At 42.0% G+C, this 24,084-nt stretch overlaps 3 protein-coding genes across 3 annotated transcripts; all 3 read right to left on the minus strand.

The window, feature by feature from the left end:
- Positions 1-1,290: 1,290 nt before the first annotated feature.
- Positions 1,291-4,570, minus strand: LOC311200264 (arylacetamide deacetylase-like 4; the record flags this gene model as incomplete). The annotated part of the gene is made up of 4 exons (XM_084274466.1): positions 1,291-2,065; positions 2,896-2,959; positions 3,306-3,522; positions 4,394-4,570. The coding sequence occupies 4 exons, from the start codon at positions 4,568-4,570 to the stop codon at positions 1,291-1,293; spliced, it is 1,233 nt and encodes a 410-aa protein (XP_084130592.1).
- A 995-nt stretch (positions 4,571-5,565) lies between these two features.
- Positions 5,566-10,015, minus strand: LOC311200265 (arylacetamide deacetylase-like 4; the record flags this gene model as incomplete). The annotated part of the gene is made up of 4 exons (XM_084274467.1): positions 5,566-6,430; positions 7,072-7,135; positions 7,523-7,739; positions 9,842-10,015. The coding sequence occupies 4 exons, from the start codon at positions 10,013-10,015 to the stop codon at positions 5,656-5,658; spliced, it is 1,230 nt and encodes a 409-aa protein (XP_084130593.1). The 3' UTR covers positions 5,566-5,655.
- A 2,120-nt stretch (positions 10,016-12,135) lies between these two features.
- Positions 12,136-17,303, minus strand: LOC311200388 (arylacetamide deacetylase-like 4; the record flags this gene model as incomplete). Its single annotated transcript, XM_084274607.1, has 4 exons — positions 12,136-12,910; positions 13,248-13,311; positions 15,605-15,821; positions 17,121-17,303. The coding sequence occupies 4 exons, from the start codon at positions 17,301-17,303 to the stop codon at positions 12,136-12,138; spliced, it is 1,239 nt and encodes a 412-aa protein (XP_084130733.1).
- Positions 17,304-24,084: the final 6,781 nt, after the last annotated feature.

A 24,084-nucleotide genomic window follows, 5' to 3' on the forward strand; every position in this document is an offset into this window, starting at 1 on the left:
CGCCGCCGGTGTAATCTCGGTTCAAGGAGGCAGTGCGTGACCTGTGCGGGCGGCAGCGGGGCCGCTCCGTCAGGCCGCTCGCCGCCGCGTCCCGGGAGCCGAGCGGGAGTTGGCGAGGAGCCGGGGCACCCGCGCTCCGGAGGGACTCGTCCTGCGGTGCCGGGGGCGTGTCGTTTGTCCTTGATGGCAGGGATGCTTTGTGTGGAGGCAGCCCGCAGGGAGCTGAGGGAAGTGCTGCTTTGCGCTGTGAAACCCAGGTGGGACGCAGCGCTCGGCTTTGTGAGAATTTCTGATTCCCTCCGTCTTGGGATGTTGTTTTTTTCCTCAAAACTCTAATTTCCTCAGTTTGGCCGTTTTGAGTATGCTCACCAGTGCTTCTCCTCGCCTTCATCAGCAGGCTATAGAGAGGCATCGTATCATGGAACACGCTGCCTTCTCCTGTAAAGACAACTCCAACCACAGAGAAACAGCACAGCACAAATCCCCAAAACTTTGTACTCGGGAACCACTCTCTGCAAGGACAGGAAAACGTTTTGGTTCATCTTTTGTCTCTCTTCTGCCAAACACAGATCAAGAGCTCACCGATACTTACTGTCTTTCTAAAACCCGACCCAAGTGCTCCCTCTCCACCGGTGTCACTTGCCTGGAGCTTCAGTGGGTATAATGGAGACACCCCCAAATTAAACGGGAGTTCATAGCACTACGGTTAGTTCAAAATCAGGGCAGCCCTCACCTGCCTCCTGCACAATGTCCCAGTTAACTCAGGCCTCCTACACTGCTCTTGCAGATGTGGTTCTGCCATGCCCACTAAATCTATGTGGAATCTCCTGTGATCTCCATCTCTGGTTTGTCCAGAGCTTTCTTCTATCTCTTTTCTCCATCTCACTGCATCTAATCTGTACTTTTTAGCTGAAGAAAATGAAGGCATGTTTTGGGGCTTACCAAACAGACATCACACAGATCCTGACTGTAATCGACAGGAACTGTTTAATCCAAATCATTCCACAGACATTATTTACATAGAAGTAAATAATCCAGTCATTAAATACAAGGAATCAGATGCTGATTTGAACGAAATGGGAATGAAACATAGTGCATGGAAAATATTAAGACTATAAAGGCTGAACTGTCAATAGCTTCACAAAACCAGTGTTCAGACAAGTTCATGAACATCAAAACTGGTATGAGGCACATTGGAGGGTATCACATTTTTGCTGACAATTACTACCTGAGGTTTGAGAGCTGAAACATGGATATTAGTGGGAGAAGCATAAAGACAAAATGTGGTTTCTACAGGCCTTTTATGAATTTAACAACACTGGCCAGTCCCCTTTTCCCAGATGGAAATGAAAACCCACAATAATCAAATAAGCTTATGATTCCATGGAACCCATCCTCGAGGTGGTACCAGGTCACTCGAACCCCGTTGTCCTCCAGTCTCTTCTTGTACAGCAAGCCATCGTCCCTCAGCACATCATACTCGCAGGTCAAGATGAAAGTCTCAGGCAGCTGCTGAACAACAGCATCATCGGCCAACAGCGGGCACAGGCCGGGGTCACAGAGTCTTTTAACTTTCTCAAAAACTTCAGCCTTGAATTCATGTGGCTTGTGAGGTTTGTAGCCTCTGACTTTAAATTTTTCAGGGATGTTATCTGGACTCACCCACTTCCTGTACTTAAGCCTCATATCTGGAGGAATATGTGAACCCTCCAAGACCTCTTGCATGTGCAATACATTCCCATTGAGGTACTGTAACACATAGAAAGCAGCACGTTCTCGGAATAACAGGGGGACACCCCGATTCTGCTGGTAGGATGGTAGATTGAAGTCCAGCGCCTGAAGTCCTGGGTAGATCAGGATCTGAGCACGGAGTCTGGGGAGGTCTGATCTACCTACAAGGGTCTGGCTGATGGCAGCTGCTAGGTTGCCCCCAGCACTGTCCCCACAGACAATGACACGGGCAGGATCCACCCCATAGTGCTCGATATTCTTCAGAAAGTGTATGGTGGCACTCAGACAGTCTTCATATGCAGCAGGGTACTTGTGCTCAGGAGCCAAACGATACCTGGTGCACAGAAAGAGACAACAAACCTATAGGAAAGTTTGAAAGGAATGTCATAACTGTAAATACAGATATCCTGCAGCACCTTGGCTTTCTTTGTGCCGTTGGAGTATTTTTCCTGCATCAAAAAAACCCAAACCCAGTGTCCTTATCTGCTGAAAAGGTGTTTGTCTGGCAGCTTATCATAGATAGATGATAGCTGGTAAGATGAAGTTGCAAAGACACAGCATAGTTGGGATCTTCGTCTGAAGAACAGCACTGAGCAGAACTTGAGTGGTACAAGTTCATTTCACTCTTCTGGTGTAGTCTGCATCTGGGTTTTGGATGAAGTGATGAAATCAGGCTGCACCTCACCTTTATTTAGGGCATTTCCTCTTAAGAATTTGTTTGTTTATTTAAATAACTGGGACAGATTTATGTTTCTCTGTGTTATCAGTACTAAAATAGATTAGCATTTGATTCTTAGTTAGAGAAACTACTTGAAGTGATTACATCTAATAAACAAATCGCTGAATCACCACCTCCCAACTTCATTAGCCAGTTCTGACCACCTAAGACCACTCTCCTGGAAAGCATTCCTCCGTTCTGTGTGGTGCCAGCATAGCTCTGCCTTGTGAGGCACAGGAACCTTACTCTGGGGTGTGTTTGCGCTCTCCCTGCATTAGCAGATTGGGTTGGGGAGGGAGAGGAAGAAATGCAAACAGTCCCCTTGAAATCCTGCCTAACCGCCTGGGGAATTGTTTTACCGAGGGCCACAGGCCGTGCCGCGCTGTGCTGCTGAGGAGGGAGAAAGAGCAAGAAGGTTTCCTTAGGGCAGCGCTGACATAACTCACCCCACAGACACCACCACGGATTCGCTCTCTCTGGCAATGTAACGGCAGATCTTTTCATGGGAATCTGCAAAACGTTGTGGGGAAGGAGAGGTGTTAGCTGCCCGCCCAGTCTCCAGATGCGGTAGCCGAGGAAGGGGGAAGCCTTTTCCCGCCCCCGCCGTGCCTTCCAGACCCTCACCTCCCCTGCCCTTGTCCCTCCTCCCCTCAGCCCAGCCGCCTCCCCTCCAGGCAGGCGCCCCACCGGGAGCGCTAAGCTGGCCGAAGATGACGGGAAAGCTCGGCCGGATCTCAGACCTTCCGCCCGGTGTCGGGGCAGCACTATCCCCGCCCCCCCCCCCCCGCCCGCAGCTGATAACCGCGGTAACGCGGAGCCGCGCTGCGGCGGCCCGTCCCGCCCTGCCCTGCCCTACCGATGCTGCAGTACAACCAGCCGCCGCCGTGGAAGAAGATGGCGCCCGGCCGCAGGCCGGCAGATGGCGCGCGGGGCCGGTAGACCCTCACCGGCACCCGGCCGAACCGCGCGTCCCACAGCGAGAGGTGCGGGTCCGGCCCCAGCTTCCTCCCGGAGCGCACGTAGCGGGTGAAGGCGAGCTGGCTGCACACTCCCATCTTTTCCAAAATCTTCCCCTGTTCGGAGAGAGGGAGGAGAACCCGGTTGAACGGACGGCGGACGCCTCGGGGGAAGGCTGCCGCTCGCCGCGCCGGGCAGGTTGCCGTGAGGGAGAACCTGCGCCTGCCTCCCTCCCTCCCTCCCGCCTTCCCCGGCCGCTGCGAGGCCTGAGGGAGCACCCGGGCTTCGTGTTGGCGGGGATCTGCCTGCTCCAGAGCTGCTCGCCTCTACCGGCTGCTCCGGTTTGGTCCTCTCCAGAGAGCTGGCACAGAAGATGGAGCCGTGGCGGTCCCCTGTGAGGCTACGCGCCTGGGGAACCTGGGTTGCTTTGGCACCGTGCGCCTGAGCAGGTAGGCCCACGCGTCCGACTGACGCTCTGTCAGGTAAAATTGGCTTAGGGGAGGAAAAATGAGTTTCCTTCTCAGCATCACTGAGTCGCTCGGTTTCACACAGGCTTCCCACCCCTTGCAGGCATACAGCCCAGATGTCAGGTTTCCCAAGAGACTGGTTTTACCAGCTTAAGAAGCACCCAGCCTTCCCTCAGTGTTACTGGAAAGCCCAATAATGGCCTAAAAACATCACCTGTGCTGAGCTACAATGGAAATCAAAGCCATCTCATTTTTATAAATAATTAATTTTAACTGAATTAGGGAAGCTCAGCTGATAAAACGTAGACTGTCACGGTTGGCTTCATCCCTGTGCAATAGGGACAACTTGACTGAAATGATCTGAGGTCTAACAGAAATGATTTAACCAAAGTTAGCCTCCAAAGCCAGCCCTGGGCTTCACTTAATACAGCCAGCAGGATTCTGGTACTTACACAGCATAACCTTACACAAATAGTACCTAAACCACATTTCTGGAAGAAATCATGGCAGAGTAACTCACCAAAGCAGATGTACTAATCACAAAAGCAAGGACAACTCGAAGCTTTCCAGGATGATTCACTCCAGGAGGGATATTGAAATTGGAGTACTCAGATTGAATTGTTCCCACAACTGCTAGTATGAATGAAGCAGTAAAAATCACCAGCACTATCGCTAGCAATACATAAAATAATGCCATTTCACTTAACCAGAGGTGAGGTGTCTGTACACCTGCCTTTGATTTCGCTTTCTCAGGTAACAGTAAAGCTCAGACCAGTGCAAATTACAGCAGGTCTCTCAGGTGCCACACATTTTAAAGTCCTTATAAATGTTGTGCAAGGTGCCAGCATGCATCACATTGGAGAAGAGTCAGAGGAGACTATTTGATTTCCTGTTTATCAGTTGTGGGATTGATACAGGGCCTGGTATTCTCTGTGGCATTCTTGGATTGCGGATGATGTGAATGGCTTCAGAGACAGCAGTACTGAATGGAGTTCTAGTTTATGATGCGTATTGTGCACATTCTTTAAGCAGTTTTAACAAGGGCATTTAGAAAAGACAACTGAAACTAACATGAGGAGAAAAGAAAAGCTAACTAAGGTGTCCTCTGCAAAAGTAAATGCATCAAACGTTATTTTGTTGCTAGAGTAGTTAAGCACAGGAACAAGCTTTTCAGCACACCTATATGTTTGATAAACAGGAAAACAGCATTTCCTCTGTTGTAATTTGAACAAAGCTACTAATAGAGTATCTTTGTTGGGGGGGGGGGGTTGTCTTCGTTTTTTCAAGTCTCAAATACCAGTTACATGGCCCATAGATGTCTCCTGCAAGTCTGTGACTGGGAGTCTTACACTCAGATGCTACGTGTAGGATATGGCACAGGCACTGCATTAGTGTAACAGCAGCATCTTTCTCCTTTCCCAAAACACACAGTCTTCTAGGAAGAATGAAACCACAGATCTTAATTGACTAAAATGGGTCAGACCAGATGTTGGTTTAAAATTTTACTGCATCTTTAATATTTACTCAGAGAGTAGCAAGTGTCTGTCCAACTATATCATAAAAATAGGCAGACTGCACATGGAATACTTCAGGCAGCACTAAAAGAAACTTTCATAGCATCCTTAAGAAGCTCTTCCAGTGGTCACACTGGCATAATTGCTCATCGATTTTTATCTATATGTGTGTGTAAATATATACATATAAAACACCTTTTTCATTGAAGCAAGAAGCATAAAAGACCACAGAGAATTGTTACTTTTACAGAAGGAAAAAAAATTGTTCCTATAAGCTTTTGAGAAAGTTCACAATATTATCAAGACCCCTTTTTCCAGATGAAAATGACAACCAGACACCATTAAACAAATTTATGATTCCATGGAACCCATCCTCGAGATGGTACCAGGTCACTCGAACCCCGTTGTCCTCCAGTCTCTTCTTGTACAGCAAGCCATCGTCCCTCAGCACATCATACTCGCAGGTCAAGATGAAAGTCTCAGGCAGCTGCTGAACAACAGCATCTTCAGCTAACAGGGGGCACAGGCTGGGCTCACAGAACCTTTTCACTGTCTCACAGACTTCTGTTGTACTGTCAAGTAGTACATGAGGTTTGTAGCCTCTGACCTTAAATTTTTCGGGGATGTTATCTGGACTTACCCACTTCCTATAATTTAATTTAATATCTATGGAAATATGGGAACCCTCCAAGACCTCCTCCAGATTTGATGCATTCCCGTTTAGGTACTGTAACACATAGAAAGCAGCACGTTCTCGGAATAACAGGGGGACGCTTCGATTCTGCTGGTAGGATGGTAGATTGAAGTCCAGCGCCTGAAGTCCTGGGTAGATCAGGATCTGAGCACGGAGTCTGGGGAGGTCTGATCTACCTACAAGGGTCTGGCTGACAGCAGCTGCTAGGTTGCCCCCAGCACTGTCCCCACAGACAATGACACGGGCAGGATCCACCCCATAGTGCTCGATATTCTTCAGAAAGTGTATGGTGGCACTCAGACAGTCTTCATATGCAGCAGGGTACTTGTGCTCAGGAGCCAAACGATACCTGGTGTACAGAAAGAGATGACAAAAGTACAAGAGAGAAATACTAGTTTTAAATACATTCCTGAAAATGCTGGTTCCTGCAACCAGCAATACCCTGGTTACCTCAGAACTTTCTCTGTTTCCACAGGCCGATCATAAATCAACTGCAGGTAGTTGGAGCAGGTGGTGCACACAAACTTGCTGTGATATCATCTGTTTGGGATGTTTCCCAGGTTTTCAACAACACAGGAGTCCTCTGCTGCCAATTATGTGTAGACTTTACTGACAGTCTTTCAGTAGGTATGTGCTTTAGATTTCCGTTTGTCAGATGCAAACAGCACCACTCTGGGATTATGTCTTGTTAAGTACAAAGATGTCTTTATAATCCTAATCATTCTGTCAGTATATTGATGCTGTTAGTTTATCGTTCACTTAGTGCTTCTGTAAGCATCAAGCAGGTTTGCCTTCTATAAGGATTGAGTAGAATATATGCTTACTATCTGTTTACTATCAATTTTGAGTTTAGAATTTGAAAACTATTGATTGACAAGTCCCACAGAAACAATTCTCTGAGAATGACTGTGTCTATGAGCAGCAGAGCTGCAATGTGATATTTACACTATAGGAAATAATCTCTAGAAAACAGCTTGAGGAAAGACTCACCCAACAGATACGACCATTGATTCACTTTCTCTGGCAATGAAGCGGCATAGCATTTCATGGGTCTCTGGAAGAAATGTATTTGGTGGGTTTTGGGTTTAGTTTGGTTGGTTTATACCAGAATACTAATGTTGTCTATTGCATAATTCAAAGAATTGCAAGAAGAAAATACTCTCTACTTTTTCTACCCCTTCCTGCATAGCTCCTCAGATATTTTGTGCCCCCTCTTTCAGTATTTGTTTAGTGTGTTTTTGTCCCTCATGTCTCATTGTCATTGTCTTTAAAATGCACATAATGCACAGCAGATGCTTGCTTCTGACAGCAAGACTCAGGAGAGTGCATCTGTGTTTATATTCAAACTTCATAACTGCCATAGATCAAGCAACAATGAACCATTTATGAAGTAGTTACTTCTTTAACTAAGTTACAGCATGTTTTCTGTTAGGTGTCTTACCAAGACTTCCAAATACCCATCCTCCTCCATGGAAAAACAGAACTCCTCTCCTTTGGCAGGCAGGTGGACCCTTAGGCTGATAAATCCTTACAGGCACTTTCTCAAACCACAGGTCCTTGATGAAGAGCTTTGGGTCCACTCCTTGAAACTTTCTATCTTGCATGTACCGGACAAAGCTAACCTGACTGCAGATGCCAATGTTTTCCAAAATCTTTCCCTGTTGAAAGGCAAGGAGAATAGAGAGATCACTCAAAAGATTCCAAAGTAAAGGAACCCTGTGGGCAGTATACTTGTGCTGTCCAAGTCTAATATTCTAGGCCAACCATAAAATACCTGAGTGGTTACACAGGTACAGTGCAACTGAGCCACTAACAGTAGCATTGTGTGAGGTTATGTGAGCAGCAGTGTTTGCTGAAGAACACAGTCCCAAAACAATGCAGCATTACCACAACTGGTTAAATATATTCCTTTGCTTTCTCAGTGTGTCCTTTACCTAACTCTGAAAATGGGTTTGGTTTGCACTGATTATTCTGCCCTTGTCCCTGAGAAGATCTGAAAACACAGCGAAAGATGGGAGTTCTGCTGCTGGTTGTCATGATATAGACACTTGCCCAAGAGTTGACTTAAGGTGAGAATAATTTTCGTAATTGCTTTTTGATTCATCTCAGAAGTACTCACTGATGATGCAATGGACTGGCAAGAAGATCCTGAGTTATTCAGTAGGTCTAAACCTCTGTTCTTTCTGTATGCCACAGTGATAGTTGTGCCAGGAACCAGGAGAGGAAAATGCAAATGAGAGCTACTGGTCCCACTGAACTTTGCAGAAATAATGCTTTAAAAAGGCAGAAACTCTGTTTGGAAATACATTATTTAGTCATGCCAAAGCAGTACTTTGGTCCTTATGAAGACGTGGATCAAGCTTAGTATTCACTGTTTTGTTACAAATATTTCTGTTAGACTGCCACTGTACATTGTCAGTACGGTGTTAGGACTTTCAATACATTTACAAGACCTTTTCTTCAGTGACTCCAGCTATTTATAGTGTTCCCTGTGTTTGTTGATATTTTCAGCCTGGTTTTGAGGCTGCAGAAGCCAATACATTTTGCAACAAACTGATTTTAATTAATTAGAGAAACTAGTCTTACTGTCTGTGATTGTACACAAACATGATAAAACTATTTATGCTTTTGAATTTGCTGTTTTCCAATCAGAAATAGAACAACTACAAAGAATATTTTCACCTTTACATTCAAGTTGTTTTCTTACCCCCTGTGCTGTTTACACTGCAGCATGCAATTCTGGTTTATGGTACTAATGGGCAGTGTATAGATGATAAAAAGAGAACTGGCTTTTCCAGCTGCTTGAGGGAAGTAATCACTTTGTAATTACAACTTGTGTGCAGCCATGGCATGAGAGAACATATCTAGAATCTTTTACTGTGGTCCACTATAAACTAGAATATTTGTGACAATTTTTTTTGCCTTGGGTTTTTATCATTTTAAATAGTTGGTCCCTCTTGGAGGTGTTTAAGTAATTTATTAAATACTTGCACAACTTCTACTCTCTAACACCTAATGTCATCACAGCGTCTATACATCTGTCAGTACATGGAAAGATTCCTAATTCAGTGAGATCCTTTGCCAGCAGAGATCACCAGAAGCTGAGTGCTGATAAGAACTTCAACTCTTGCAGGCTGGTTAGCTTCCCACCCTTTCACAGGCCAGTTCACCTAAAGGACTTTGGCTGGCCAGAACCCCTCATTCCTATCAGAGAAGCCTGCTCAGTTGCTGCAGGAGTTATAAATACCTTTTCAGGGGAGATGGAGTTCCTTCAGCTCCTCTTGGGTAGCATTACCTAATTTTGTCACTTGTCTGATAAAAAAAAATCCCCCTTCCCAACACTAGTTCTCAAATGTTCAATTTCTAATTTTATTTTCAAAGTAAACACATAACTCCTTATCCCCAATTCCAAGAAAAGCTTGGCCCCAAGACATCTGATACATTCTTAACCTGGAATGGAAATATAAATGCCCAATATGTCTAAGCATTCTTAATCAAATTATTACTAGGTTAGCACAGCTCATTGTAGAAGCACAATCAGACTTTGAAAATCTTGACTTAGGCAGAGTTTACCTACTGTCTGGTGCAGGAGCTAGAGAGGACTGTAACAATACAGTGTAGTGTAAAAGGTTTCTTTAGCAAAACTGAGCTTCTGAGTACAGCATGCAGCACAATAGCTATTCCAAGCAGCATTCTAGCATTCCATTAAGTTAAAAGGTTCACTGTTCTTTCCCCCAGCAATTGTACCAGGTTAACTTACCACCACAGCTCTGCTTATTAAAATGACATGAATGATTCGGAGCTTTACAGGCTGATTCACTCCAGGAGGGATTTCTGAGTTGGAGAAATCAAAATTCATTGCCCCCATGACCAACAATATAAATCCAGCAACAAAAACTGCTAAGAATAACACCAGCACTATGTAGATTGCCATTTTGCTGAGCAGCAGAGAGATCTGAAATGCCTTTGACTTGACTTTCCCAGATATCTTTGGCTTGTTACTTCCTGATTCTTTGTTCGTCACAAGGTTGATCTAGCGAAACCCTTTCTCCTCCCTTTTACAAATACATTAGTAAGTATCTTTCCCTCTTCCATCCTCTCTCTTCCCCTTAGCTTTATTGCACAAAATTAAGTTGGTTGAAGCCCTGAATTCATTAAAAGATCATTTTCCAGCATTGTTTCAGAATTTTTGCAAGAAACCAGACCTTAGCTGGGGGTGGTATGAATAAACTGCATTAATACAAAATTAATGAGAGGTGGAAATGAACATGGGACATTTGAGTGCTTCTATAAAACACTATTCAGAAGAAGAGTTTCTCTAGGCTTATGCAGAGAGAGGAACCTGCATGAGATGACTATCACTCCAATGAATTGTCACCAGTGTTGTTTGTTTGAAAAGGTGCATTCATAAAGTTATATCATTACCTCAATCTCATTTTTTTTTTAGTATTTGTGTTTTCTTCTACAGGAGGAAAGTGGTTAAATAAACCACAGGAGGCTGAATTTAGTTTCATGGTCAGGTTACCTCATATCAGTAAACTTCAGTAACACTCTGTGCAGCAGGTACAGCATAACATTGTTTAAGGTAACCAGCAATTGAAGAGTTTCAGATCAAACTGCTTCATCTTGTTGTGGGATGGGATCAGGCTAATGTAGAAATAAATGCTCCAGGTTAAATGATACTGGAGATACCAATTGTGACTCTGAGTGCACAGCTCTTCACACCAGGATATCAGAAGGTTATTGAAAGTGCCATGTCATTTTTGTTGGAAAACTTTATAAAAAATGAAATTACGTCATTTTTTCCAGTGAGAAGTTGCATGTTTCTCATAGGGCACATGGTCATTGTAAAATACTCTGAAGGAGAAGGAAATACTTTATTTACAAACAGCAAAAGTCCAGATTAAAGAAGTAAAGGGGGCCCACCCAATGGTGCTTTGAGTTTGTGTTACATTTCCACAGTCCTGCGGTCACACACAATAGTTTTAGATAGTCTGGTTGTCTGATAAATTAATTACTGTGCAGAGCATATACTTAACTGGGCAGAATTAGCAGATTGTGGTCTAGCTGTCAGCAGTGCATTGTTCCTTTCACCATGAGGTGTTCATTTAGGGTTATCAGCCAGTAGGTGTTTCACAAATGTAACTTGCTCTTGTAACAGAGACATTTGAAGTGCCAGGTTTTATTTTGTTGTTGTTGAAAGCATCACAGAATTGCCACAGCGTTCTAGTGATAAGGTAATGGAATATTGTGCTTCTGCCTGCATACATCTCTGATCTTCTGAAACTTTTCAACCAGCATAGCATAACAAGTAGGCTTGAGCAGAAAGTCTTGAAAGAAGAGAGTACAGAAAGGAAAAGGACTCTCACTTCTGCACTCCCCTGACACGTACGCACTCCCTAAAGTCTAGGGATTCAAGTTTAAGAATCGAGTTCCAAAACAAAACAGGATTTCTCAGATTCCAAACAAAATCAAACCCATACTAGTTGCAGTTTGGATCTTCTGCTTCAGACAGAAACCTTTCTTTTTAACTACACTTGTTCAAGAAAAAAAAAGAAGTGTAGTCTTTGTGCAAATTAACCCTTGAAATTAAAATGCATAGCTGCATTTTCACTGTCAGACACAGGTCACTCCATTTGCTACCTTAAACACCTCCTGTCTTCCAAAAGGGCCAAAGTCAACTCTAGCTGTTGTCTTCAGGATTTCTGGGCAGCTAAAGAATCTTCAGGAAGAGCTGTTCTTGCTGCTTGCCTGGAATGTGTACCAGCCACGCAAAGAGACTCGAATCGCAGGAGTTGAAGTGAAACAATGTGTGCCAGGTGCCTTCCTTTTGCATCTCAATCTTATTGTTGTGGTGTTATAGTGATGTTTTCTAGAATGGTGGTGCTTGAAATAATCTGAATGTTTGTTTGAGAGTGATTGCAGAAACAGAAATTAGAAAGCATAAAATGCAGTCAAAATCCAAAACATAAATCAGAAGTGTTTACATTCTCTGCCAAGCATAAATTCACCAAGGGTAATGTAAGACTTGCATCTCTGTTCTGAAAGATACTTTTATAGACTGTTTATATAATTCACAGTACTATCCAGTATCTCTTTCCCAGATATAAAAGATAAAATCCCATAGCCAAAAAAGGGTAAAGTTCCATGGAAACCACTCTTAGAATGATACCAGGTCACTTGTACGCCGTTGTCCTCTAATCGCTTCTTGTATAACAGTCCATCATCCCTAAGGACATCGAACTCACAGGTCACAATGAAGGATTCAGGGAGCTGGCAAATCACAGAGTCTTCAGCTATGAGTGGGGAAAATGTGATTTCTAAAATTTCTTTGATCGCTTCGTGGACTTCAGGTTTATATGAAGTGGATTTCAGTGGTGTGTAGCCTCTAACCTTAAATTCATCAGGAATGATGTCAGCACTTATCCATTTTTTATACTTCTGTTTCATACTCTCAGGAACATGGCAGTTTTGTAAGATATCTTCCATAAACAAAGGTTCTTTATTAAGGTAACGAAAACAGAAGTAGATAACTAGCTTCCGAAACAACAAGGGGACTGAAGCATTCTGCTGATAGGAAGGCAAGTTTAAATCTACTCCCTGTAGTCCTGGATAAAGTAAGACCTGAGCACGTACTTTTGGGAGATCTTTTTTATTCAGCAGCATTTGGCAAATTCCTGTAGCAAAATTAGCTCCACAACTGTCACCACTTATGATGATGAGAGCAGGGTCCACATGATACTCTTCTAAATGCCTCATGAAGTATAAGGTGGCATTGAGACAATCAAAGTACTGCCCTGGGTATGGGTGCTCAGGAGCCAGACGATAACTGAAATGTCACAGATATTGTGGTTATTGTCACAGTAATTGCAAACATTTAATTTGTGTTGACTGTGATTGACATGGTAGTTGTGGGGGTCTTTTTTTCCTAAATTTTAAAGACTGTATTTCTTCTTAATGAGTGGAGCTTGGAAAAATCAAACCCATAGTGTTGCAGCTATTTTAGAACACTTCCCCTATAAGCTGATTTCTAAATGCAATGAAAGGCTAAAGCCAGAAATAGGCAGCACGATGGAAAATAGGAAACCTTTTCAGCAGATTTTTCAGAAATGTTTCAACTGTGAATTATGTTACTATAAATACTTCAAGGTAAAAGTAGCACTTACCCAACTGACACAACCACTGAGTTGGATTTTTTGGCAATATAACGGCAGACTCTTTCATAGGCTCCTAAAGAGAAAGTTTATCAGAAAGGATGTTTTAAAAATCAGATACCCTTTTGAGATGAAAATACAGATCCTTGAACATATGCTCTGTGAAAGGTACTGCAGTATGAGACCAATGAGTAACTTCTGCTATGCAGTGGGGTCTTTACATGTTAATATTTCTCCTGGTTATTGGCTGGTGGCTGTTAGGGCATAATATAAGAGTGTGAGAATGGTAATATTAGGGGAAAACAGAAGTCTGTCTAGGCTGGTATCACATCTCAGCTGGTGGGGAACAAAAGATGTGGAAGCAGAAGCTGAGGAGAAGCATATAGTAGTAAAGAAGCATGCAAGACATGGACACTCAGAGCACTCCTTAGAAACAGAAACTGTCTTTATATGTAATGCCCTTGATTAATGTTTCTTCTGTGAATTACTCAAAGCACTTCTCAAACCCATGATTTTAACATTAACAACTCTGCAATGAAGAATTGTGTAACTTTGCTTACAAAGGTGTAAAGAGCAATTTCTGGTTTTTGTTTCATCCATGGCATTCACTACTTCCATCTGGTGATCTTAATTCTACTACTGCAAGAGGTGGTGGATTATCATTCCCTGTTTGGCTTCTCTTGCTTCTCACGATTTTGTAGACATTTACTGTATCTGCCTTTACCCACCTTTCCCAGCCTGAAGAGCCTGTTCTCTTACTCTTTTCTCATCTATGGAGGCTCACTCTGAGTCCTTCTGGTACTGCTCTATCCTTTCTGAGGTATGGCAACCAGAACTACAAGCAGTATACCATACTAGATGCACCATGGATTTATTACAGCAGCATAAAGAAGTTTCCTGTGGTATTTTCCTGTTCCTAACAATAATTCCTATCATTTTGCTTTTGACTGCTCTGTACACTAAGTCAACATTTTCAGGCAATTTTCTGCCATAATGCCAACATCTTCTTCCTGCAAGGGAAGATTTCCTGCTTAGAGTCCTCTGCTTGCCTTATAAAGCTAGGATGCTCTGCTCATCTGTTTGACTTCTCTACACACCATGTCACCTGTCATTTTATTGTCGAAGTCTTTGATGTCATAAAGACATTCTGCAGTTTTCCAGCTATTCATTTACTCCCTGGAAGGGCTTAGTATCCTATCAGCTTCCATCCTCTTTTCTAGTTTTGAATATATTGATTAGTGCTGGTCCTAGCACAGCTCTCCTTATGGGAATCTGATAGGAACCTCCCACAAACCACCCTTCTTTCTCTTTTAATAAGTTTTTATCCAAATAAAAGATCTTCCTTCTTGTGTCATGTGTGTGTAGCCTCTTTAAGAGACTCTTTGGGAAATCAGCTTATTAACTAAATCCCCTTTATTCATGTGCTTGCTGACTTGTTTAAAAAGCTTAATTTGGTCTGTGAAGCATAACTTCCATTTGTATGGATTTCAAGGAGTAAGCCATATTTATCTGTCCACTGATTCTGTTGTTTGTTGTAGATTCTGCTGATTCTTATTTTGTAGATTCCCCCAGTCTTTAAAACCTTGTAATTATGTTAGTTGCTTTCCTGTTCCCAAGCAGTGACAGGAATCCAAATGAGAGGTCACATACTAGAGCAGTGTATCAGTCTTGTATGAAGACATGGCATGTGATAGAGCTCCCTCAGTGTGCTGATTGTGCAACAGCGGCTGTGTTGTGAACAACTACAACTAAGCAACTTCATGGTGTGCTTTTTCTTCTTCCAAGCATAAGGAATTCACCTTTCCCTTAGATTACAGAGGTTTATCTCTTAAATCCTCACTGCCACCCAGACTAGCTCTAGAACCAGAGGCATCACAGCTGGTGTCAGCCTGACACCTCCAACATCCTCTGCAGTAAAACAAGGGTAGATTATTTCTGCCACAGTGCAGAGTGGGACCTAAATTGCTAGAAGTTCTGGTATTGTTTCTGCATGATGCTATACAAAGCTGTGTAGACTCTCAAACTAATTGGCAGATACTGAAGTTTGCCTATGATAGTGCTGGTGGAGACTTACCCTTTGAAACAGTAAAGGATTTAAAGCCCACAGAATTCCCAATCTGATTGAGGTGGTTTTGGATCACAGTTCTGGATTTAAAAGTCTCAGATGTGCTAAATCTGCTTTCATCAACTTTACCTGTGGCCCAAAGGAAGTAGAAATGGGATTACCCCTAACTGTGCTCTAAACTGTTAATTCCACCAGGTGCTCTCCTGTGACTGAAAAGACTATTGTCATGAGCAAGGACAGGTCAGAAGGTTAAAATGTAAAAGCTTGGATTTGATTTTTAAAATAGAACTTGCTGATTTCTTACTAATGCTCCCAAATGTGCCAGCTCCTCCATGAAAATAGAGTATTCCTCTTCTTTTGACAGTCGGTGGCCATTTAGGTTGATAAATCCTCAGTGGTACCTCATCTACTTTGAGGTCTTTGATAAGAAGTTTGGAGTCTCTCCATGGTGGGATTCCATCCTGCACAACTCGCAACACGCTCAAATCACTGCAGATTCCCAGCTTCTCCAAAATCTTTCCCTGTTGAAAAGAATTTGGGGAATGTTTAGTGTGAAAGATCCCAACTCTCTTTAATGTATAAATACCCTGGGTCTATTTGGCTGCGTTGTATTTCAGGAGATAACTGGAGACAGTGCTTCAGTGGAGTTGTACTGAGTATTGAAAAGTCATTGAATTAAGTGTTGCTGAAGATTACAAAAAAGTAACATCGACCCCCTTCTGTGTGGCCATTTGGCCTCTTGCTTGTTATTTGTTTTCCCCTGTTTATTATTATTAATCTACAAATAATAAGAAATGTATTTACACTGTCAGTCTTGGGGAAAGGAGAAGACAAGGCTTTGATTTTGAAATGTTCGACTGACTCTGGGTGTGAAGGGTGATGAAAGCAGATGAGAACCTAGTTTAGAGGAATAGGCTGGGCTAAAATCTATGGGATTATCATAGCACAGTCACAAAGACAAATAGCACTTGTTTTTATTTCTTACAGCTGTATTGGAAGTAGGGCAACATTTTGGAAGATACTTTGGTGTTTCTTGTATTAAAGACATTATGTATTTCATATGAAAATCTTCAAAGAAAATTGTGTTTCCCTAAGAAGACATTTTTGAGATTTGGTGGGAAAGAAGAGACTTTATTCAAGATGTGCCATAATGTCTGAACTTTAAGACCAACTGTTTTGAAGTCCAATATCAAAATAGTTTGCTATTTGTAAGAGAGCAGATTCAGTGGTCACTTTTAGCCCAAGGAAATTAACATTTTAAGACTAAGATACACAGATCTAGAAGGTGCTTTAACACACTCATTAAAAACTTGGTTTATCTTTTTTTTTTTTGAGGTCTCCAAAACCCTGTGCTGAGTTTCTATGACATCTTGATAGTTTTTAATTCTGTAGCATTCAAGAAATTACTTGTCAACCCCATAATTGTTTGTGAAAAATTAGTAGCTTCGTTAGTATCTGGAACTAGATTTGCTTCTGAATAGATAGGATTTTTATACAGACATGCACTTTAATAGGTACAGCATACATTTAGTTAGTTAGTTAGGTAAAGCACTTTTCCAGTATAAAGTGGCTGCAGTTTGACAGGTGCTCTGAAAAATCTAAATAAGCTTTCCAGATTAACCATATCAGTTAAATGAGGCAATATCATAATGACTTAATAATCATGAGTTTATATTATTTGGTTAATATAACAGTGCTTACAGGCTTCAGGAGGGTGAATTGCTGCATCCTTTTTCTTTCTTTTAAGCCCTTATCTGCCAGCTCCCAAATACCCTACCAAGCTAAAAGCAAAGTCCCCAGTTAGAAGAATGTTAACTTACCAAGAGCATGGTTGTGATCATCAGTGAATGGAAAAAACGAAGCTTTAGAGGTTGCTCGATGCCAGGTGGCAGTTCTGAATTGAAGAAATCATAAAATAATGCCACCCAAAACAGTGCTGGCAGTATAACAGGAGAAATCCAGACCATTCCTAAGGTTGCTAAAATTGTATAAATGGATGTCATTTCTCTCCAGCAGAAGCAGGTGCTCAGACCCCCTATGCTCTCTGAAGCCTTGTTTCTCAGGTGTTTCTGAGGCGTCTTCACAGCAGACTAAACACTCAGTTCATAAGCAGAAATGAAAAGTTTATTACTGTTGCAATACCCTAATTTTCTCCACCCTTCTTTCGCTAATGATATTATTGGCAACACTTCCTTCTACTGAAAAAGGGGGAGGGAGAAGTTTTCACCCTCTACAAAAGGTGGCATTCCAAGTATATGGAATTGATTTATATCATGAGTTATTATGTAAGGATTGTCTGTTTGCTTTGTTGTTGATTCCTTGTGGATGGATGTTCCTGTTGTACAATGTGTGGGGCTACTCACAGCTCTCATGAGGTATTTACTTCTCAAATCCACTTTTTTTTTTAAAAATAAACACTGTGGGGTGTGCAGACACACTCAGGTTTTCATTCTGGTTTGAATGAGAGTCCATTTCTCGGTCTATAACCTGTGACATGCTCCAGCAGAAAGATTTGCTCTGCTCATGTGATGTGTGTCTTTATTACATGAGCTGCACGAGGTGTTTCCTACAGGGACACTGTTCTTTGCACTGGAGTAGGAGTACAAGTAAAATCAGTGCTAGGCAGTGCAAAGCCTTAACGTAGGGTCAGGTCTCTCCCAGTACAGGGTGTCTGTTTTTGCTTCTGGTAAAAGCTTCTAATAAATTAAAGTCTCAGCATTTTATATTCATAGCAATTCTTGTTTGGAGTTGAATGTAGAGGTATTATGAGTACCTGTGTGTTGTTAGTGAGGGAGGCTTAAACTTGGTCACAGTGGTCTGGGGCTATAACTTTTCTGTTCTGTATTCTTCTCATCGGAATTTCACCTTCCACACAATTTTAAAGCTCCCAAACTTTTTTCCTGTCCTGGCTTTTAAAAGGAAATCCCAGTCTGAAAACTGAATGAATCCTTAGCTTCATCAGCATAGTACTTAAAGCAAGGCAATCATGACAACTGATTTGCACAATTTTAGCTTTTGGAGAAAAGAATGTGTGCTAGAGCAAGGTAGATTTGCACCAGTATTTGTGAAATAGGAAAGTCCTCAGCTGCTCACTGAAAAGGCTTTTTCTGTGTGGAAGTTGGCTGATTTGGGACAGCCTTTCCCTTATTGGGCACATAAATTCAGCAATATAGTTAGTTCAGATGTCAGACTGTGGTGTTGAAGCCAAACCCCGATACCCCTGGTCTCTTCTGGGCTTTGCAGTATCTATCCATAGGCTTTGTCTGCAGCACAGCAGGGCCGTCCCATTGATGCTTTTAGCTTGGAGCTTCGTAAATGGTTTCTACACTGTGTGATGTTACAGCATAGCCTGTGGGGTTTTATTATTTATTTTGCCATATATATTCCAAGCAAAAACAGCAGAACAACAGAGTACCTTCTTTCTGATGCCTGTGCCATCCATCAAAATATCCTGAAATAAACTACCCCATGGAGATCAGCTTTGAGTGCTGTATTGCAGTGTTCAGCTTTGAGTGCTGTATTGCAGTGTTCTGGACAGTTTCTTGTGTTGGAGTCCTCAGAGAAGGAACATTCTGGAAAATCCTGGGCTTTCAAAAGACCCTGTAAATCAAGAACAGTAAACTCATAGAGGCACTTACTGCTGCAGTGGCAGTAATGAAACTTGAACCAATAGCAATGTAAATAAACACCTGATATCTGGAATAGATGGGTTCAGATTCTGTGCACTTCATATCAAAGAGGACATGTGTGTCTGCCTTGTCTGTATAAGCTGTTGCTGACACCACATTGGCAGGAGTCTTTTCTTCACAGTATTCAGTAAGTCAATAATTAAACACCTTTAATCACAACCAAAACACCTTGCCATCTCTGTTTTGAAACTTTGATGGATGTGATAGGGTGGAAGGAGTATTTCTTTAATGGTTTTTTTATTTATAGTGAATATAAAAAGGATCAGTTTATGGGGCTTGCTTTGTCTTCTTCTTGATGTTATACCTGGACAGTTGTCTTCAGTAAGAATGTGCCGTACAGCTGAGACAGTCTGAACAAATATCTTTCAGTTATGCATTATAGCCCCACTGTTCTTAAAGAAACGTTCAGTAATGTGATATTTTACCCTTAGTATCTTAACATTTCACTCAGAGTATGCTCAGTTACATCATTTCCATGTTTTTCCAGAATTAGGCAAATCCCATGGATTTAGAGCCCCTGGGTCCTTCTGGGGATGCTCCTATTCACAACTGTTTCATGATAATTGGTGCCTTATATTCCCAAATGATCATGTCACTCAAATAATCATTACTGCTGCATGTCACCTTCCTGCTGATACTTGTTCAGAGATGCTTTAGATATTTCCAGTCTGCCCAGTCATTCCTGTACCTGCAGATGTATGGATAGAAATACCCATCACTGTCAGTCTCTCATGTTTATAACAGTCCAATTGTTTTTGAGGTGTTAAAGTGTAAAAAAGAATATTTTAATCCCTTTCAGTCCACTCCATGAAGTGAGCCTCTTGCCTCTGTGCAACCAAAAAGGCTTTTCCTCTTTTCTGGCAATAGATAGATACCCATCTTGGATAAAAAACTGTTACTGGTAGCTCTTTAAACTGTAGGTGTTTGCTGATGTGTTTTGCTGCAGCCATTCTTCTGTTCTTTCAGCCAGCTCATTGCAAAACCCTGGCTTTCACAAAGTCTTTATCTTATCCATAGATTAGAACAGCCTTGTATTAGCTAAAGAAGAGTGAAGATTTCACTAAATGGGGAAAATTAAAACAGCCTGGAGTTTGGCATTGTAACGTGTACTATGGATATACATACAGTTCGTTCTTCTTTTATCACAAAATTGATACTTTATTAATTGAATTTAATGTTGCTGAAGACTGATGTATTTAATCATCAATTGTTGAGTTCAGAATTGATGATCACAGAATCACAGAATCAAAAGGTTGAAAGAGACCTTTGAAGATCATCGAGTCCAACCATTCCCATCCTGTGCTAAACCAGATCCCTAAGTACCTCATCTACCCTTTTTTTAAACACATCCAGGGAAGGTGACTCAGCCCCTCCCTGGGCAGCCTGTTCCAGCCCTGACAACTCTTTCAGTAAAAAATTTTTTTCTAATATCCAATCTAAACCTGCCCTGGGGCAGCCTGAGCCCATTACCCCTTGTCCCATCTCCTGTCCCCTGGCTGAAGAGACCATCGCCCACCTCTCTGCACCCTCCTGGCAGGGCAGTGGAGGTGGGGAGAAGGTCTCCCCTCAGCCTCCTCTTCTCCAGGCTCAACACCCCCAGCTCCCTCAGCTGCTCCTCAGAGGATTTGCCCTCCAGCCCCTTCCCCAGCCTGGTTGCCCTTCTCTGGACTCGCTTCAGGACCTCAATGTCCTTCTTATGGTGGGGATCCCAGAACTGGACCCAGCACTCAAGATGTGGCCTCACCAGTGCCCAGTACAGGGGCACAATTACCTCCCTAGACCTACTGGCCACACTGTTTTTGATACAAGCCAAGATGCCATTGGCCTTCTTGGATGTCCGGGCACACTGCTGGCTCATATTCAGCCTGCAGTCACCCAACACCCCCAGGTCCTTCTCTTCCTGACAGCTCTAATTAATTAAGTAAATTCTTCCCATTTTCACATCAGTGAGCTTCCATTTAAGCAAGAAGGTAGTTGCCTCTAAAATTCATCCTTAACATTTCAGCATACTTCAGGTGGTGATGGTAATGATGGGAAGGTGAAGTATTATAACAATACCTATTCAAAGAAAGATTAACTTTGCTGTTTTTTTTCCCATGCCTAACCTATTGGTTTATACAGATTTGGAATCACAGCCTTTCTAGAGTGAGAATGCATAAAACTCATCAACATCTCATCAGTTGTTTATCAGCGTAAGAGGCAGCAGCTTTCAGAGCAAAACACTACTCAAGACAAGTGTCAGGGGAGTTGGTGCTAATGAGTTATGTGAATGACATGTTACTGTTTTTCTTGTAATGTTTTTCTCTAAAACATTGCAAAACATGTAACTTCTGATTGTGGGCTGTGTTTCCTAATGCAACCTACACTTAGCCTATAGTTACTTGACTCTTGCAGAGCTACCATGTGTAATACAGGAAATACTATGAATATTACTAAATCATCATAAAGTAGTCACCTGTAATGACTGAGGTATAGATTCTATCAAATAAAGGTAGGCTAACTAATTTGAAGGCATAAAGCTAAGAAAACAGGGAAAAAATACCCCAAAGAAGAATGAAAAATAGAAATATTACCTTCTGATATGTTCCTTTTTATTTTTAAATATACATTTCAAAGTGAAACACTCTGGTAAATATCCTTTGCCTGGCTTTGGGGATTTTTGTGGGTTTGGTTTGGTTTTAATTTACTCCATGTAATTTAGCAGGACAAGTACAGAATCCCAGAGCGATGGGTGTTGGAAGTGACCTCTGGAGATCGTCCAGCCCAATCCCTGGCAGAGCAGGATCACCTTGAGCAGGCTGCACAGGACAATGTCCAGAATAATGGGGTTTGAATGTCTTTGGAGATGGAGACTCTCCAACATCTCTGGGCAGCCTGGCCCAGGGCTCTGCCACCCTCTCAGGAAAGAAGTTCCTCCTCAGGGTCAGGTGAAACTTCCTCTGGTCCAGTTTGTGCCCATGGCCCCTTGTCCTGTCCCTGGGCACCACTGAACAAAGACTGACCCATCCTCCTGAGCCCACCCCTCAAGGATTTATCAGCATTGATAAGGTCCCCCCATAGTCTTCTCTAGGCTAAACAGTCCCAAGTCCTTGAGCTTCTCTTAATAAAGACAGATGTTCTAGTCCCCTCAGCATCTCCATAGCCCTTTGTTGTACCCTGTCTTTCTTGACCTGAGGAGCCCAGCACCACACACATTAGAGTGGTGCAATTTAACTAACTTTGGTTTTACCAGGTAGAGCATGTAAGGACTTCACAGTTTTTTCTTGTATTTATGTAAACAAATGACTGAAAGTATCTCAGACCTCTTCATACCTGTAAGCCTTAGTCTTCTGTTCTACAAGATGGATTTAGTATGCCTGTTAGAGTGACAATGAGAAAGTTCAAGAAATTGCAGCTTTGTATGTGCTCTGTGATGCTGGTTTTTAAAGCTGCTCTGTATTTGCTTGATCTATTGCCTTCGTTTAGCCTGCCTCCTACCTACCTTTCAGTGTCCTCCCTGTTTATCTCCATCTCCCCACCCACATTAGTAGCTGTTCCCTGTGTGTTTTGCTCTTACTCATGACTGAAAGCCATCTTTCATTTAGTCTGCTGTAAATCTTTACTTGAACCTTTCTTCCTCTTTGAAGACTGTGCCTTCCAGGTGACTCCTGGGGTGAACATCTGCTAAACAAATCTGTACTGTATTTTAAAAAATACTAAAAAATTAAAATTATGACAAATATTATGCTACATAGATATGGAAATTTAAATCCTGTGCTGTACAATTCAGAGCAGGTACATTTTTGAAGTGGTGACTCCATAGGAGGTTTTTATTCTGTAGCATTTTAAAATGTGGATGAGTTCTTAGATATATGTGTCTTGGTAGCTGTGGAGTTGCATTCCTCAGACTGAAGGAACTCTGCTTCACACAGATGGCATCCCAATGAGATGCTCTGGAGCATCCACCTGGGATTTCATGAGAGGTCACGCACCAAAACGTATTCTTATTAAGTCATAAGTAGCTTAAATGTAAATACAAAAACTGCAGCTGGCCTTAATTTGCTGTGGCCAGATTTATCTGAGACATTACTCCAAATATTTAGGTTAGCAGTTTCTTCACTGCCATGAGAACATCATCAAACACAATGAATCACTGAGGTAATGGGCAATTGGAGAAAGCAGATAGACAGAAATAGAAGCAGCCATAGTTTGCAGGGTTGTGCCTGTTTATTTCAGGAGCAGTACAGAGAATGTGCATCCTAGGGAGAGTATAATGGTAAATGCTTTTAAATAAATAATATTATTTATAAATAGTAGAGTTAATACATTTGGAATGCTTTCTAATTGCCTGCTTATTTTTCATAATACTTGCTCGTGTATATTGACTTTGAACTAGAGCAGTACAAAGGTAAAGGTAGCAAAGCAGAAGGGAAGTGAAGTTGCAGACTTGTGTGATGATAAAGCACTGTAACTTGTCTGGTTTAGAACAGGCAATCTAACTTTAAAATTCTTATGGCTTAAAATCTGCCCTGCTATTAAACATGCAGCTTTAGTCTATGAAGGCATAATAACAGGCTCGGTAAACATATTTAAGTCAAAACCACAGTCTTTTAAATACTGATATCCTGTACCAGAGCACAAAGAAGCTTGCCAGGTTATTCTGCCGGCGTTGAAAACCCAATGGACTAGTGACATCTGGTGACCAGAACCATGCACAGCAATTTGCCTTCCCTTTCTTAATTTCTTTCAACATCTTCCTGTAACATAGATCTGTTAAATTAATGTCAAGAAATCCCAGCTGTACTGAACTTTCCAGCATTTCAGTAATTTTCAGGTCCTGACAGTGTTCTGGTCTGTTCCTGAATCCTTTTAGTTGGGATATGCTGCCACTTTACATTGCTCCTCTATGAGAAAGTGCTTCCTGCTTCAGACAGTGCAGGTTTACAGTTAATGCAAGCTCCTTGTAAAGCAACAGCTATCACCGTGTATCTTTTAATATAAAATGTGTATTTTATATATAATGTATATTTTTAATATTTTATATAATATAAAATGTGTATTTTTAAATAGATTGTCTATTCCTTAACAAATACTTTTTAGAACATCTGTAGTTCCA

This window comes from Gallinula chloropus, assembly GCF_964237585.1.
Source record: "Gallinula chloropus genome assembly, chromosome: 23".
NCBI lineage: Eukaryota > Metazoa > Chordata > Aves > Gruiformes > Rallidae > Gallinula > Gallinula chloropus.